We start from the raw sequence: 13,281 nt of genomic DNA on the forward strand, positions 1-13,281 counted from the left end.
GGTCATTTTTGAAAAACATTTTAGGTCTATCTGTATGATTTTGATTTGTGTTTGGGATGCAAACAGTGCGCCTTTTGGCGGATGCCGCCTGAATCGTGCAGATCCGATTTTTTTTTAGGGGGGGCATTGGAGTGTCTGATTATAATTTCAAAGTAAATTCTGTATTAAAATTACTAAATAAGCAAATCCGTTACAGTCCATGAAACAGGAAGTATAAGGATGAGAAAAAAACAGTTTAAATCGGAAAGCTGCGCACATTTGCGCAGCCCGAGCGGTGTGCAGGACTGCGCAAATGTGCGCAGCTTTCCGATTTAAACTGTTTTTTTCTCATCCTTATACTTCCTGTTTCATGGACTGTAACGGATTTGCTTATTTAGTAATTTTAATACAGAATTTACTTTGAAATTATAATCAGACACTCCAACGCCCCCCCTAAAAAAAAAAAATCGGATCTGCGCGATTCAGCCGTGAAAAAGGCGGCATCCGACAAAAGGCGCGCTGTGACTATATAAAGTTGTATATATCAGACAGCCTTTAAAGTTTGATGAAGTCAGTTTCAGGCTTTGGCAGTTTCAGGCTTTGGCAGCCCTGCATAGTCACTTGAAAATGCATCTTTGTCCACTTCGTAGGGGTCAATTCCCCCAATCAAGGCCAGTTTGGCTGCATACCATTGTCGTGAGATGTCGTCTAATGTATCTATATACTTCTGTTTGCTTGATTTTGCCGACATTGATCTTTATTTTAGAAAACTGACTATATAACTTCATAAATTCGTCCGAGATAACGTAGCCGGTAATGGCGATGGCCTGTTTTGTTTGCCCCACAAGATGGCGGCTGGAGGGCGTTCCCTGGAATGCCGTGACGTCAGTGAAAACTATCTATAGCAAGTTATGAGTGGTTGAAATATGTTATGTAATATATCAGTCCATATGTCAAAGCAATGGCCGTAAACAAGATTCGTTGAGACCTGTGCAAGACATCGTAGGATGGAAGTAAAATGTACAGCGGAAATCAAAGTGACCAACATCTGCCAATGTTGTCAAAAGACGTGTGCGCCTTCTTTCGAATGCTGGTGTATCAAGCTGGAAGTTTTGTTTGTTTTGATAGCAATCAGGAAAGTTTGAAAAAGGTAGGCAGTAATCGTCATTTAAACTAGTTTGTGTGCAATATTTAGTTTGGAAAACAGTTTTCAAAATGGCGGCGCTGACACTTCACGTTTTAAAGTCTTGCATAAGTCTCGTGAAGATCGCGCGGATAAGTGACGCCTGCCGTAGACCAAGCGAACTAAATTCAACATGGCTAAAAACCAAATAGGCTGATAAGTGTAATATTTAATTGCAATTAGTTGCCAGTACGGGTCACGATATAAGGTTACTAAAACCAAAAATGTAATTGGATAGCACATTAATTAAGAAATAAAGCAAGTTTAAAAAGGACTTCAGTTCTCCTTTAAGAATTTAAAATGCTTGTTTTGCTTACTGAAGCTCTCAATAGACTGTTGGAATGTTTTTTGGGTTTTTTTCCTTTTCATAAGTAGATTAGCATCTGTATCTTAGCTCTGACAAGCTGATTTAAAAGATTTTTTTTTTAAATCTCTAGTGACAATGAAGAGGACAGAATATCGCAGAACGGTCGGCCAGCAAAGTCTGAATTCAAGGATGAGGAGGAGACGGTGACACCCAAGAACGTACAGGTGATGCAGGCCACTGAGACTACCGCTACCACCGGCACCACTACACGCAAACGGGGTGGAATGCCCTCCAAAACAGTGGATTTGGGTGCAGCTGCACATTACACAGGGGACAAAAGCAGCCCAGATGCGGGCAATACAAAGGTAGGTTACGTCTGTTTAGCATCAAATGAAATGCCTTATAACAGAGCAATGGTAAATCGAGAATGAGATTTGTACATTGTATGTGTGCAGGAATTCTCATGATGATCACATTTGTCACATAAAACTTCATACATTTTGTAGCCAGGTGTTCGTTTTTTTTTTTCCTTATACTGCCCTCTTGTGGAAGTGGTCGCTTTCTCTTTTTCCTCACTCACCATCGTTTTCCTGCTGTTTTCAGACATCAGGCAGTCAATCTTCCAGTGGAGGGCTTTCAGATTTGCTTGTAGTGGACTCTGAAACACATCAGCTAGCACCTTCAGGTAAAGCCACTCATTTATTTCTATTCCAAGCAGACATTATAAACATTGAACTCCAGTTGTATTGACTGGTTTCTGTTCTTCTAAACTGACTCTGTGCAGTTGATGCAAAACTTCAGTCTTCTGCATTCAGCTGATTCAGCAGTGGCTAAAGTTTTTCTTTCCACCAAGCAGAGGCACATCGGGTACTACTTGTATTAATTAAATGATCATGGTCTTCAGATAACCATTAGATCAGATGCCTGTTTGGCTGGAATGAAAACCTACAGTCAACAATGTATGAAAAGATATTAAGAGTAAAATAAACATTTTTCTTCTAATAAAATATTCCCCAATAATTTGTATGCCCCCAAATTTGCCTTTATAACTGTCTCCAACATATATCTCTGAGCAACTCCCCATTCACTTTCCACTAATTGTAGTACATCTGTCCTAACTGCTTCAGGTTGCTTAGCTGACCATTGGGCATTCTACCAGATAGGTTGTAAAAACAGTGATTCGTTTTCCTTTTCACTCATAAAATATAAACATTTGCGTTTACCTGTATACTGTGATCCCTCCTGAGATTTGAAACTTTTGTGTGATTTTGATCACTGGGAAACTGAGACATATTTTGATGTTAATCACTATATGATGATACAGACTATAGTTAATAAGTTAATAAGCTTTAACCAATGAAAAACTTAATTATATAACTCTAATTTATTATAGTTAAATGCTGCAAAAAGTCACTTTGCATCATGGTGTTTTCCCAGCAATATAAACTCTAAAGAAGACGCTTGCTGTGCACAGAGAAATCTTGTACAACCTCAGTTCCAAAAAGTTAGGATGCTGTGTAAACTGTAAATAGAAAGCGATAATTTGCAAATCATGGAAACCCTATATTTCAATGAAAATAATACAAAGACAACATATCAAATGTTGAAACTGAGAAATGTTATTGTTGTTTGAAAAAAATGTGCTCATTTTGAATTTGATGTCAGTAACATGTTTTAAAAAAGTTGGGACAGGGGCATGTTTACCACTGTATTGCATCACCTCTACTTTTAACAACAGTGTAAACATTTGGGAATTGAGGAGACCAATGGCTGTAGTTTTGAAAGAGAAATGTTGTCCCATTCTTGTCTGATATACAATTTCAGTTGCTCAACAGTTTGGTGTCTCCTTTGTCATGTATTGTGCTTCATCATGCGCCAAATGTTTTAAATGGGAGACAGGTCTGGACTGCAGGCAGGCCAGTTTAGCACCCGGACTCTCTTACCACAGAGCCATGCAGTTTGAAGATGTGCAGAAAGCAGTTTGGCATTGTCTTGCTGAAAGAACAAAGGCATTCCCTGAAAAAGATTTTATCTGGATGGCAGCATATTACTCTGAAACATGTATATATCATTCAGCATTAATGATGCCTTCCCAGATGTACAAGCTACCCATGTAATGTGCACTAATGCACCCTCATACCATCACAGATGCTGGATTTTGAACTGTGCGCTGATAACGAGCCAGATGGTCCTTCTCCTCTTTAGCCTGGAGGATGTGGTGTCCATGATTTCTAAAAAGAATTTCTACTTTTGATTCGTCAGACCTCGGGACAATTTTCCACTTCGCCTCAGTCCATCGTAAAAGAGCTCAGGCCCAGAGAAAGTGGCGGTGTTTCTGGATATTGTTTATATATTATGGTTTTAATTTGTGTTTGTGGATGCATTAATGAAATGGTTTCACAGACAATGGTTTTCTGAACTGTTCCTGATCCCATACAGTGATTTTCCAGTATAGACACGCCTGCTTTTAATGCAGTGTCACATGAGGGCCTGAAGATCACAGGCATCCAGTGCCAGTTTTCAGCCTTGTCTTTTGCATACAGAAATTTCTCCAGATTATCTGAATCTTTTAATGATATTATGTACCATAGATGATGTGATCCCCAAATTCTTTGCAATTCTACATTAACCCTCTGGGGTTGAGAGCTTCGCCAACAAAGCTCAGCAGGTTTAGAATGAGAAGGTCCTGTATTTAGACAAATGTCTTCATGTTTTTATTATACACGCATGATAAACATATTAGTAGAAAATTTATACCTTATACTTTCCTATGTACCAACTGCCAACAAATAATATATTTTTAAATTACTGAAATTAGATGAAACATAAAACTTGTCACCTTCCTCAGTCACACCGGAGTCGGTGCGCCGAGCACCCACTTATGCATTCATAAGTAAGATTCGCATGGTAAGACTCACCCTCTTACTCTTGGTGAGATTCACACTCGTAAGACTGTTCACATGGTAACAGCATGATAATCACTTTCTCTCTTATGGTTTCGATTGGTTTCTCTTTTGTGGTGGGAACGCCCACTGTAAACAGGGTAAAATCAGTCAGCCATAGTTTAGACTATTTGAAGATAAAATTTGTTGCCAGATGGCACGAGGATTTTATGCACTTCGGATGATTCAGGACGGCGAATCAATTCATGAGTCAGTTCAATCTTGAGAGCCGTGACACTGATGATGAGCGGTGCCTCTTTATTTATTTTTAATTTTTTTTTACTTCGACCCGATCCAGCCGAAGATCAACTCGAGTAAGTGTAAATATTTCTTCTGTTTATTATAAGCATCTCGGTTGATATGTGTGCGCTGTTGTGCATACACAGGAAAATCGATTGAGTAATTTTTCTAGAGTTAAAAGTATTTTCCTCAAAAATAGTTAATTTTGCTCCATTTTGAGTTTAGAGAGTAAAATTTGGAGTGGGAGCAAAATTACAGCGTAATTGTATAAGAGTAACAGAGTTGGCTGTGGCTCTGAACTGAGTAAAACAGTGTAAGAGTTCATTTCAAGACACTGAATAAAGTCAAATACCAGAATAAAGCCAAATACTAGATAAATGAAGCTCTTATAAAAAGCAGTTTTAGAATGGTATTGGAATATGTGAAAACAGACATTACCTTACCCATTGTGATGAACCGTTTTGATCACTTGGCCTGATGGGATTAAGAGTTAGCAGTGGGAGGGGTATTCACTCTTCTCATTGAATGGCATGGAATTTTTTACTCTTCTCATTGAATACCCCAGGGCTCTACGTTAACTTTGAGACATGGTTGCCCATTCGGGCAACCATTTGTAGAAATCTAGTTGCCCGAACTCAGAACATGGTTGCCCAAATATTACATGTTGTTATTTTTTTATTTATTATTCAACCTTCTCAGACGCTGTCTGTATCAACAAGCATTGACACTAGTGCCCCGTGCAAGTAATGTGGTAATTAGTCATGTAGTGAAGGACATACCAATAGACAGTCCCCCCAGGATTTCGCGGGCCTTTTTTGTGATTGTTGTGGGCTAAAATGTCTGATGTTGCGGGGGGGGGTTTCCAAAAAATTGCGATGAAAGTTGCAGTGTTTTTTAGGTTTTTGTTGCGATTACATTGCGGGAGGAAGTGAAAGTTGCGAGAAATTGTTGCGATTATCTCTTTTTGTGATCAAAATTGAGTGATATGTTAAATATTAAGTTATTACTGAAAAACTATTGATTAAAAAAAACAAAGATACTGAGAAATGGTCCTATAAACAACTTTACCAATATAAAAGATTACCAGGACTACAAAAATGCAGAAAAATAGGCTTTACTTATCCAAATGCACCTGTTGGTTCAAACGTTAAAATGCATAGAACCTCACAGTACAACATGAAGTTACCTTAAAATATAATATAAATACCTCAGCTTTCATGTAAGAAAAAAACTATTAATACTAGTACTGTGTGCAGGCAGTCTCTCCTGAAGACTAAATTAAACAATAATTATAAAAAAATAAATGGCTCAGGCTTCATAGAAGAAAAAAAAACAATTTGAACAGAATCTCACAGTATGATGCTGAAGCTGCCTAAACAATGGAAAATAAAATATCATTTTGGCAAAAATGTTGGCATCCATTAATTTCTTGTATTAAGTAAAAAAAAATAAAGTGCACACAGTGCTTCACTGTAAACATAACACACTTTCAGTAACAGAATTTAAGCCTATATAAACAATGACTCGCACATCATGCAATGTTGCCAGATACTGCTGACATTTTCCAGCCCAAAATATGTTCAAAACCCACCAAAATGCACTTAAAACCGCCCAATCTGGCAACACTGCACACATGCTGCTTCTCTTGAACGTATACACGGAAGTAAGGCGAAAGGTAGTTTGTCAACGTCACCTCAAGACGACGCCAACGATTGGTCAAATTTGCGGGAAAGTTGCGGTGATTGGATATACCGTATTTTCCGGACTATACGTTGCTCCGGAGTTTAAGTCGCATCAGCCAAAAAATGCATTATGAAGACGAAAAAAACATATATACGTCGCACCGGACTACAAGTCGCACTTTTTTGAAGGGTTATTCTATCCATAGAATATGTGATTCTATCTGATAAGCGGCGCGTGGTTACTGTGCAACTGCATTGTTTATTTAATAAACGAACAGCTGAGCAGTGATAACGCGTCCTTTGCCCTGTAAGTAGCCTAGTCTGATTATTTTAAATATCTACTACTATCTTTAATACTATCATTATTGTTATTACTAATAGCCTATATTATTATTATTATTATTATTATTATTATAACTAATATTAGTAGCCTATTACTGATGCATTAATCAGTTTGCTTTTAGAATATTTTTACCGGTAGGGCTTATTATCACCCCATGGCTCTTTCATCTTTGTTATTAAAGCTGTAGTCATCATTGAGGAGTGTCATTCTTCATTTTTGTCGAATTTTATTTCATCAAATCAGAGGTCAAGTAGGCTATAGGTATATGATCTCCAAAGACAGGTACGGTAGTAAAAACAACCGTCTAGTGAAAAAAAAACAACAACAACCGCTCAAAGAAAAAAACAGGCAGAAAATGCGCCTGCCAGTTAACGTCATATCAGATAAAAACATTAAACGTTATTCAGACCATTAACAACATAACATCAGAGACGAAGAATAAAGTTCATCTTGGAAGGAGAGTTATTTTTAAAAACGCAAAACAAAATCATTTATAATAGCCCAGAGAAAAACTGGCTGAATATGTACCGTAACATCAAGTTATTCAATAGCCTATAGGCCTAAAATCAGGGCTTAATTTGAGCCGGAACATGATGGAACAAGATCCGTAACCTCCGTTGTCAGATCCGGCAGCTATTTTCATTTCATTTGGTGTTCCGGCAGCTATTTAAATGGATCAGATCACCTCCGTGACCATCACAAAGGGAAAAAAATCAAACAATAAATTAAATAAGTAAATAAAAATTTGTTTAGTGTTTGATTTTGATATCTGTTGTTGATTTCTCTCCTATGACATCCACAAAATCTATGCGAAAGGGGAAGGGGGGACATGGGGTGTATACTTCCGCTCAATAGAACACTGTTTTTTTTGTAGCCGTTAGCTTGTGCTGTGGAAAAAATGGCAAAAAAACAAGAAAGCTTACTAAAATTTTTAAAATGAATTCTCCAACTTGTTTTGTAAACCCTTTATTTCTTAACTATTACTTGAATTGATTGCACTTCTGTTTGCTGGCACTGCTTTTAATGAGCAGGAGAAAAACAGGGAGGGCTCAGAAAATGACCGCAGGTCGGAATCGAACCCGGATTTATGGTATGGTGCCTTACCCACCTGAGCCACGAAGTCCCGCTGGCACTGCTTTTAAATACCCTACTTAAATCCTTTAAATGAGTTATTTAACTCATGTCTTGTGTGATCTGATCTCCAATGGTGAAATAAACCAGTTGTGATATGAGTACAGTCTGTTATTTTAGAAGATAAATTTAATATATAATTTAATATATAGCCTAATAAAAATATTTTAAAACATATCACGACATATTACTGTCTGTAACTGTTCGTCACTAAAGCGTTTTCTAAGATCATAATGTCGGATATTATTTTTTTTACACACACAATAAGCGCGTGTGCGTAAAGTTATAGTAAACCACCCCCCCGCCTTTTTTTTTTTTTTTTTTGAGTCGCCGGACCCACCCACCTCCTGCGTTCCGGGACCTCCCACTTCACAAATTAAGCACTGCCTAAAATCATTACATAACTTATTTAAATAACTATAGGTCTATCATTAATAATAAAACACAGGTCAATCAAGTTTATCAAGCTGACTATTTCACTCCAAATCAGCAAATCCATTGAATTCCTCATCCTTGGTGTCGCTTCTGAACAACTCTGCCAACTCCAGCGGCAGACGAAGCGCCGTTTCCTCTTCTTCTGCGTGGCTGTCGTCAGACTCGGCATCAGCTCCAGTTATTACGTGGTGAAAAAAAAAACCCATATATACGTCGCACCGGAGTATAAGTCGCATGGCCAGCCGAACCATGAAAAAAAGTGCGACTTATAGTCCGAAAAATACGGTAATTGTAACACCGCCCTGAATTCGCGGGGATTGGTTGAATTTGCAAATCGCAAAATCGCAAAATCCTGGAGGGTCTGAATAGAACACTGAATATGCACTATGCGATAATTATTAGCAATGGGAAACTGCATTGCGAGCCCGCGATGTGCAAATGTGAATTCCGCTAGTTGTTGAACATCCCGTAATGATAACATGGACGCGGTCTTTCCGAGTCAAACAATCGCAAAACGTGATGGAATTTCATCATAATATAAATGAATAAACATCGTTTTTCACGTAAGTTGACATATTTGGGTAGTTGCCCGATCGGGCAAGCATTTGTGAGAGTCTGGTTGTCCGAATCTATTGAATGGTTGCCCCGGGCAATCGGGCTACTGTTAATGTCGAGTCCTGTACCTCTCCCACTGCCAACCCTTTATCCCAAAACAATAGGACATAATTTTTTGATGGCTAGTTAATTGTCCAAATCAGTAGAGCAGATTTAAGTTTTTGTGCTTAATGCATTCAAGTGATCTAAACGGTTCGTCACAATGGGTACGGTAATGTTTTTCACACATTCCAACACAGTTCTAAAACTGCTTTTTACAACATCTTCATTTATGTTTTTATTTTTTTTAAATACAATCATAACATGCATACTCTATTGATATTATTGTAGCTGAACTTGTGCTGAATGCAAAAGAGTCATATGACTTTGAAAATAATGCTTAGATTTGTTGAAATTGATGATAAAATCAAAGCATGCCAAAATAATTAGCATGCCAGAAAACACCCAGAAAGACCCCAATTGTTGCACTGGTTGCTCGCGCAGTCTTTCACAAAATGGTGACCCTCTCCCCATCTTTACTTCTGAGAGACTCAGCCTCTCTGGGATACTCTTTTTATACCCAATCATGTTACTGGCTTGTTGCCAATTAACCAAGTTCGGGGGGGGGGGTTTGGTTTTGGTTTTTTGGGTTTTTTTTTTTTAAATGTTTTTTAAGCATTATACAACTTTTTCAGTCTTTTGTTGCCCCTGTTCCAACTTTTCTGAAATGTGTTGCTGACATCAAATTCAAAATGAGCATGTATTTTAAAAAAAAAATTCAGTTCAACATTTGATATGTTGTCTATGTACTATTTTCAGTGAAAAATAGGGTTTCCATGATTTGCAAATTAGTATTGTCTTCTGTTTTTATTTACAGTTTACACAGTGTCCCAACTTTTTTAGAATTGGGATTGTAACATATGGAACATGTATGGAATTATGTGGTAAACAAAAACTGTTTAAAAAAAAAACAACACAAAAACAAAATGTTTCATATTTTAGAGTCTTCAAATTAGCCATTGTTTACCTTGACGCTTTGCACACTATTGGCATTATCTTAACCAGCTTCATGAGGTAGTCACCTGGAATGCTTTTCAATTAACAGATGTGACTCAAGTTAGTGCAATTTCTTGCCTTCTGCGTTTGACAACTAAAGTAAAGAGAAACAACAGTCCATCATTACTTTAAGACATGAAATGTCTTTTAATTAATAGCAATAAAGAAAAACCTTTGAATTACAAGGTGTGTCTAAACGTTTGACTGGTACTGTATACTCAGTAGTGCTTACCAGTATTTAAATCTTACTGTTTTTTGCTCCAGCTCTTATCTTGTGATGTTATTTCACTGTATGTAAATCACATGAATCATTATCAGTCTAACATTGTAGGTGGGAGTTCAGACCTCATTGCTGACTTTGCAGATTTTTCCTCTCCAGCTGCTTCTGCTAGTCTCCCTTCAGCTGCTGGTATGTGTACAGCTTCTATAAACATACACACTCTCAGCATAGACAAAGTGCCTGTTTTTTCCCTCAGATGACCATTAATGATCAGGATCAGTTGTAGGGCTGGTACAGTTCACAAAATCTACGGTTCGGTTCGTATCACGGTTTTCGGTTCAGTACGGTTCTTGTTATTTTTTCCTTTAATCTTTAAAACTCCAGAAATATACTTCAGCATATGACATATAGCTTAATTATCCACAATTTGGAATACAGACCATCACTGAGGAAAGCTAGGTGAGATTTTGATACAGCAAGAGGGAAGACATTAATGATTTCAACATGCTTTTCATTTATTTGGCAAAAAAGGAGAATGTGTATTGCCATTTACAGGATCTTGTGTGCCTTTTTAGCATTTATCAAACTGCCAATTATAGTGAAGCTCTTACAAAAATTGTATCCCTTAAAAGAAAAAGAGAGGAATTCTCAGCTCAGGCTTTTGAATAGCCCAAGTCAGAATATGTTAAACATAATTGCCTATAATGAGGCCATAACAATAGCAAAGGCCATAAACATAAAGTGGAGCATAAATTCAACCAGCTCAACACAAAAACAGTATTCCCTGAGAGTGATACCTGAGAGTGAGAGACATTTTTTTCACTTGAAATTAAAGTGCAGTATTTGGAAACATATGGCTGGATTTCTTATCTAAACTTAAAGTGCCACTGTAATATTTTAATTATTAAAAACAAAAGGGCTGGCTATCAATATAAAATATTGCATAAAAATTAAACACACTGCACTTTAAAAACAACACTCCTCTGTTCACTTTATTTTCATATTCTTCTGCAAGAAAATCAGTTTGTCCACATTTTCTGCCAAGAGGCAAGACCTACTTGCAGTGACTATGTCCCCTGCCGTTGAGAAAACATGTTCACTTGGCACAGATGTACCTGGGACTGCTAGGTTACGTTGTGCCAACTTAGCAATGTGAGGATACTTATGCTCATTGTTCTTCCACCATGTGAGTGAGTCTTCATCCACAGAGATGCAGCCTGTGGCCTTGTATGAGGTGACCTCTTCACGAATGATGTCTGACAAAGGCTTTGTGCTCCTTTCCTCTGCTGTAAAAAAAAAAAAATCTGCAAATACCATTGCCATGGCAGACTTTTTCTGGGGAGGAGAGGTCTCTGATGGCCTTGGCTCCGCTCCTGAGGATGAACTGGCCGCTTGGGCTTCACTGAGTTGACCCTGACAAGTATATGACAAAATAGCCATTTTGGAAATGTTAATAACAACAAGTAGCTCTCATGGCAGCAAACAATTATTCTCTACTGGGCAGTGGGGAATAGAAAAATATAACGAAGGCACAAATAGATGAAATATCCTTGGCTTAGTCAAAAAAGAAAAAAGAAAACCGCAATTAGCATTAGCATTAGGATAATTGATGATAAATTACATTTACTTTGGATATACAAAAGAAAACCACAATACCTGCTTTTCAATGTCTACAATGTCTGTAGTGAGATCATCGTAGATTTTCTGAACACAGGCTTCTTCCAGGTAAGGCAGTGACTTGAACCTTGGATCCAGTGCTGTGGCTCTGTGCAGATTATCCTGAACACTTGGGTCATTGTATCTGGCTTTAAAGTCTTTAGTGATGGCTGCCTTAGCTTCTTTTATGGTGGTACTGTCCTCTGCACTTGATGTCATGGATTTCAGTATCATCTTTTGCAGTAGGATAATCATTGAAACTGAGGGGGATGGTTACATTCTTCAGAGGTTTGAGAATATCAGTGAGGTCCTCTGCCAGTTTTATTTCACTGTCCGTTAACAAGGCAATGCCCTTGACTTTCCTCTTCAAATCCTTGTCTATCAGGGCAGAGTAGACGGCAGCCTGTTGCTCCACATAATGTTCTAACGTCATGTGGAGTTCCAACGAGTTGTCACGCCGTGTATTAGTTTGTGAACAGGCAATTTCAGCATGTCCTGCTTGGTTTTCAGGACATGGGCAGCTGTTGTGCTTCGGTGAAAGAAACTAACCACCTTCCTTACCCTCCCCAGGGGTTGGGATACTTGGTTTATTGAGATTGCACTCTTGGCAGCAAGGTTAACTGTGTGAGCGAAGCACCCGATCTGTGACCCAAGTCCCGCTGCTAAATCGATAGCATTCACTATATTTTTAGCATTGTCTGTAGTAACAGGAATTGTGCTGTTGGCCCTCTCCAGTTTCCATTCCGCTACCGCGTCTGTCAGCACTTCAGAGAGATGCTCACTGGTGTGACTTTCGTAAATGGGGCGTGTTTGCAAAACGCAGCTCCGCATTTCCCACTCTGAAGTCATGTAGTGAGTGGTCACCGTGAGGAAACTTTCAGTGGCCCTGGAGGTCCATCCATCTGTAGTGAGAGCTACGTGGGCGGTGTGGGACAGTTCTTCAACAATTTCTCCTCGTGTCTCTTCATACAGTTGTGGAATTACAACGGTGCTGAAATATCGGCGGGAGGGAATAATATACCGCGGCTCGAGTACTTTCATCAGATTACAAAATCCTTCACCCTCGATCACGCTGTACGGCAGCATATCTTTTGCTATAAGCATCCCCAGTGCTTTAGTTATGGCTATCGCCCTGTCCGACTTATCACTGAGAGGCTGCTTAAATGCTTCGGAGAGTAGAAGTTGTTTCCTAACTGGCTCTCTCCTCCTTACGCTGTCTACTGACACATTGGGGTGATGTCTTTTCAGATGAACTAACATATTAGAAGTGTTTCCATTAGCATATTGAATGCATTTTACGCAATGCTTGCACACAGTCGCGGTTCTATCTATTGTTTTATTTCCGCTGTCATCATAGGTAACATGAAATCCAAAATGTTCCCACACACCAGACTTGTATGACGCTGGCGCATCCTCTATCTCCGGGCGGCCTTCTATTTCTCTCCCACTTGCCAGTTCTACAGGTGACATGACTTGCAGCAATCCACACTCCAAACCTCTTCTTTCACTGGAG

General features: G+C 38.6%; 1 protein-coding gene across 8 annotated transcripts in view; it reads left to right on the plus strand.

Annotated features, from left to right (window-relative positions):
- clint1b (clathrin interactor 1b) overlaps nucleotides 1-13,281 on the plus strand; it is a 132,077-nt gene that overhangs the window by 104,153 nt on the left and 14,643 nt on the right. For 7 of the 8 annotated variants that reach the window (XM_060935881.1, XM_060935877.1, XM_060935879.1 and 4 more), the window contains 3 exons: nucleotides 1,600-1,834; nucleotides 2,073-2,154; nucleotides 10,224-10,301. In XM_060935881.1, the coding sequence (XP_060791864.1) occupies nucleotides 1,600-1,834; nucleotides 2,073-2,154; nucleotides 10,224-10,301 (395 nt within the window). The remainder of the gene's footprint in view (nucleotides 1-1,599; nucleotides 1,835-2,072; nucleotides 2,155-10,223; nucleotides 10,302-13,281) is intronic. The other variant, XM_060935884.1, reaches the window with a different exon arrangement.

Source organism: Neoarius graeffei, chromosome 12 (genome assembly GCF_027579695.1).
Source record: "Neoarius graeffei isolate fNeoGra1 chromosome 12, fNeoGra1.pri, whole genome shotgun sequence".
Classification (NCBI taxonomy): domain Eukaryota; kingdom Metazoa; phylum Chordata; class Actinopteri; order Siluriformes; family Ariidae; genus Neoarius; species Neoarius graeffei.